At 37.5% G+C, this 5,087-nt stretch overlaps 1 protein-coding gene across 1 annotated transcript; it reads left to right on the forward strand.

Moving 5' to 3' along the window:
* Window positions 1-2,938: 2,938 nt before the first annotated feature.
* LOC129504825 (olfactory receptor 6-like) lies at window positions 2,939-3,883 on the forward strand. The gene has a single exon (XM_055317708.1). It carries the CDS (start codon window positions 2,939-2,941, stop codon window positions 3,881-3,883), a length of 945 nt encoding a protein of 314 aa, XP_055173683.1.
* Window positions 3,884-5,087: the final 1,204 nt, after the last annotated feature.

Genomic DNA, 5,087 nt, shown 5'->3' on the forward strand with positions numbered 1-5,087 from the left:
TTCTTTCCTCAGATATCATAGAAGAGACCTCAGAGCTTAATGCTTTCAGTTCTGAAGACAAGGAAAATAGTAAGAGAGAATTTTTCATTTCTCCATGAAACAAAATAAATCTACTAAGAGGTACATCCATGGCAAAAGAGTGGAGGAAAATATGAAATAACAAGGGTATGCTTGATTATATAAAAGCAATGTGCTAGAGAGAGGATAAGAAAGAGGTATGAGTGATTTGTAACTCCGAACTCTTCAATTATGTTATAGCCCTGTTCAAAAATTTGGCCCTAGAATATAACAGAAAAAAGATGACTAAAGGAGAGAGATGGATGTCTATGTGTTTATATTGACACATGTAAGTAGCATGTGTGCGTCTAGTGTGACATAATATAATAATAGTTAACACTTATAGAGAAAAATCATGGACCAATTCCTGTGTTAAGTGCTTTCTGTGCATTATCGCATTTATTTTCACAGCAAACAAACCAGGAAGGTAGGCATTATTAACATTATTCTATCCAATGAATAGAATACAGCAATGGATCTTTAAGCCTATAATTGTTGGATATTCTGTTCAGGATGACACATCTAGAAGCCTTGTTTGACTCTAAAGTCAATGATCTTAACTAGTAGGCAAGGGTGAACATGTGGGAAATTCTGTGGCTGATGGTGAGAATGTGGAATGTTACACATGCCCTGATGGAAAGTCTCTACATTCTTCCCACTGAGACTAGAACATGGAAAAGCTTACTATTTTCTGCTCCCAGGATCAGTTGCTTTTCCCAAGGAAAAGAATTAGGTCAAAGGCATTGAAAACTGTGGCCAGAAATCACTTACTAATGAACTACTTTGGGGTGAAAGTGTTGGTTGGAGGTCTGGAGGTAAGGTACAATCTCTTTCCACCCAGCAAGCAGTGCTGAGCTCTGCTGATGTATGCTGCTATAGAAAGGAGGTAGTGGTCTCAATAGTATGTATTTCAGAGCCTCATCTTTCCGTCCCTTGCTATGAACCATGACCAGAAGATCTCTAGTCCAATGAGTCCCTCATCAGCCTCTCACCCACTGTGTCATATGAATAGTATGATGCACAAATTGTTTGGCAGAAAGCGTGAGCAATGTTCTAAAGGCAGGACCTGATCTCAGTCTTTATGGATGAGTATAATATTATAGAGAGACACATTTATTCATGTGTTTCCAAAAGATATCCTGTGACCACAGGATAAAATAGTTGGGCTACCTCACAAATATTCTTTCTTCCAGCATTATAAGATCTGCCTGTCCTTATGCTATATCCACATGCCCTCTTGCCTCTCTTCTCCTTACTCCTCTAGGAGAACCTGAGACACTGGCTGATATTTACAGACCCGACCTACCAAGTAACCAGAAACCAGGAATACACTGTTTTGAGACCCGGTGGATATGTTTGCTGTGGTAGTGCCCTGGATATGCAAGCTGAGGCTGTGTCCAAAGATGTATAGCCTGATAGATAGATGCTCTTTGTCAGGAAAGTACCCTGAATTCACATTCCTCTGCCCCTGATCTATTTCCTGTGGATCCCAAAGCTCCATGGGATTCATTAATTCACTTGTTAATCCATATTAATTTAATATTCATATATTTTCAAGTCAGTGTTCTAGACCTGGTGTTCGCAGTCATGAAAGCAGAGCCTCCCCCCCCAATTTTATTGAGATATAAGGGCATATAACATGTGTAAGTTTAAGATGTACAATGTGAGGATCCGATGTATATATATTGTGAAATTATTATCATAATAAGGTTAGGTTTTATCTCCATCACATCACATAATTATCACTTTCTCTGCGTGGTGAGAACACTTAAGATATACTCTCAGTAACTTTCAAGTATATGATACAGTATTGTTAACTATAGTCATCTTGCTGCACATCAGATCCCCAGAGCTTACTCATCTTACAACTGGAAATTTACACCCTTTTGCCAATATCTCCCTGAGTTTTGGAAAATTGCAGTGTAATGGAGAGTAATCTCAACATGTGAAGGGGTTGTGCACTGGGAGCAAATGCTTTTGAAGCATTTGACTGAGTTTTGGTGAGATGTCTCCTAAGTGGAATTTTGAATCTTCAATCAGCCAATAAATACTGGAAGATAGGAAGAGGGAAGAATGTAAGCAAAGCGTGAGAGTGATTAGTGTGTTTGGGAAGGAAAAACTAGCTGAATATGTCTGGATCATGGAAACCATTTAGAGGATCATGAGAGATGAGGCTGAAGAAATACATTGCTGGATCAATATATGAAGCGCCTCCTATGTATGATATCGAAAATATTTCCATTTTTATCTGAAAACAACTGGAGAGTCAGTAAGGAACTTGCCAAGAATTACTACTTTTTATTTCCACAAATAAAGTCTGAGGAAACTGGGCTTCTCAAAGAGCTACAGCCAATGCATCATCCAAATATTAAACTTTGAAACTTCTGATATGATGTTATCCTTCACATTTCCTTTAGGCAGGAAAGAAATCTTCTGCAGTGAGTTCCTAATTAAACAGAGATCTGGAACCAGCAAGGGAGAGACTATCTATCTTCATTGACAAAGGACCTGGGAATGACATGGATAGTGACATTCAAATATTTCGTCAGGTGAGTGAGAATTAGGGGTGGGAAGTTTTGTTTTTTTTTTTTAACTTAAAGTTTAAGTAGTTAACATACCGGGCAATATTGGTTTCTGGGAGTGCATTTTGATTCTGGGAGACTTTCATAAAAAAACAGACACAAAAAGAACAAAAAAACTGATGGAAATGTAAGCTTTCACATTAAAAGATTACTTTGTATTAACAGAAGTTTTTTTATGAATCATTTCCAGTAAAGTCTGATTTACTAACTTCTTTTGGTCTCTTGTCTGATAGCATAATCATCTTCATTATTTGTAGTGTTGTTATATAAGACTTCAGTACCTCTCAGTGCTTTTAGCCATGCTGGAGAAAAACATCACTCTGGTCAGTGAGTTCATCCTGGTGGGCTTCCCCACTGCCCCGTGGATACAAGTCCTGCTCTTCTTCCTTTTCCTTGTGGTCTACTTGCTGGTGGTAGTAGAGAATCTTATCATCATGCTCACTGTTTGGATCACTGCCTCCCTCCATAAACCCATGTACTATTTCCTGAGTAGCTTGTCTTTTCTGGAGGTCTGGTATGTTTCCGTCACAGTTCCCAAGATGCTGGACGGATTCCTTCTGCAGAGACGACACATCTCCTTCACAGGTTGCATGACCCAGCTCTACTTCTTTATCTCACTAGCCTGCACAGAATGTGTGCTTCTGGCAGCCATGGCCTATGACCGCTATGTGGCCATCTGCCTCCCTCTCCAATACCCAATCATTATGACCACAGGCTATTGTGTACAGCTGGTGGCTTTCTCCTATTTGAGTGGTTTCATGGTCTCTGTCATCAAGGTTTATTTCATTTCACATGTTGCCTTTTGTGGTTCCAATGTCATGAACCACTTTTTCTGTGATATCTCCCCAATTCTCAAACTGGCTTGCAAAGACATGTCTACAGCTGAGTTAGTGGACTTTGCTTTGGCTATCATCATTCTTGTCTTGCCACTCATCACCACTATCCTTTCCTATGTCTACATTGTCTCCACCATTCTGCGGATACCCTCCACCCAAGGAAGGAAGAAAGCCTTCTCTACCTGTGCATCACACCTCACTGTAGTCATAATTTATTATACAGCCATGATTTTTATGTATGTTCGGCCCAGAGCTATTGCATCATTTAATTCCAACAAACTAATCTCAGCTGTGTATGCAGTGCTCACACCAATGCTAAATCCTTTCATCTACTGCCTTAGGAACCAGGAAGTTAAAAATGCTATCAAAAAGACCATGGGGGTTGGACAGTGCCTCCTGCTTAGCTAAGCCTTGCCTCCTTGAGGAGGAGACAGTGTCTTGGCAAGGATATCATTCCTGTGACACTTCATGGTTCTGCTTATTAGTTTTATTCTACAAATCTACATTCTTAAAGAAATCATAGTATTGGAAGAGAGGGAAAAATTAAAACTAGAAACAGGCCATATTATGTATTTCTTTAATCTTTAATTAATTTTAATACATACTGTATATATTTAAAAATTACTTTGACATGACAGAGTAATAAAAATAAATATTTGACATATATAACTTGGTGTTATTAGCACTTTACACAGAATAAACTATTTTATTATAGTAACACCTCTATAAATTAGTCATGATTACTTGCCTGATCTTATGGATCAGGAAACTGAAACACACATAGGATAAATAAGTTGTTCAACATTGCATAGTTAATAAATATCAAAGCCATTATTTGAACCTGTGGAGTCCAGCTCCACAATCTACTGTATTAGATTCTCCCTATATCTAAGAGTCTATGATAATAGCTCTAGGGGCACATAAGTTAACAAATATTGATGCTTGGAAGAAACAAGCAATCTAGTCAGTAAGATATGTGTAGATGTGATGATAAGTGATAACGGTGTGGTAGTGGTGGTGTTATTAGTGACGATAGTGATAATGATGTTTGTTATTGCATTGGGTTAGTGATGACCAACTACCACTAATATTAATAATATTGTTGATCATTTCACAGTTTTTTACAATTTTTCCCTCCTTCTAGGGCTGTACCAGCTCATTTTTCATTAAAGAGATGGAATCAATAGTTTCATAAGAGATGAAATAATTTGTATTACTGCAACTTTTGCAGTTGATATCTGTCTCTTGAGAAACTATCTTTTGGCTCTTGGATTCTCATGGCCTTCCATGCTGTAATATGACTATTATTAGCAAACAAATGGAATATCATTACATCAATATATGGTTAAGCTGAAAGCTTAATATAACTATATAAAGTCTATCCTACACATAAATAAAGTGAAAAATGAATACAAAATTTTTGAAGACAAATGATATTGTTAGATACGATTGAGGGAGCTGATGAATAGAAAGAGAAATGTACCAGGGAGAATTCTATAGAATTGAAACTGAAATTGAGAGAAAACAGAAACCAAAATATGAAAAAAAATAAAAATCAAAAAGAGCTACCTTGCCTCTCTATATCCTACCCATTTTAAGTAGGAGTCTAAAA

The sequence above is a fragment of the Nyctereutes procyonoides genome, unplaced genomic scaffold (genome assembly GCF_905146905.1).
Source record: "Nyctereutes procyonoides isolate TBG_1078 unplaced genomic scaffold, NYPRO_anot_genome, whole genome shotgun sequence".
Classification (NCBI taxonomy): domain Eukaryota; kingdom Metazoa; phylum Chordata; class Mammalia; order Carnivora; family Canidae; genus Nyctereutes; species Nyctereutes procyonoides.

Bases quoted from the DNA above. Each gene is read 5' to 3' on its own strand.
- LOC129504825 (XM_055317708.1), top strand. From the start codon at position 2,939: ATGCTGGAGAAAAACATCACTCTGGTCAGTGAGTTCATCCTGGTGGGC.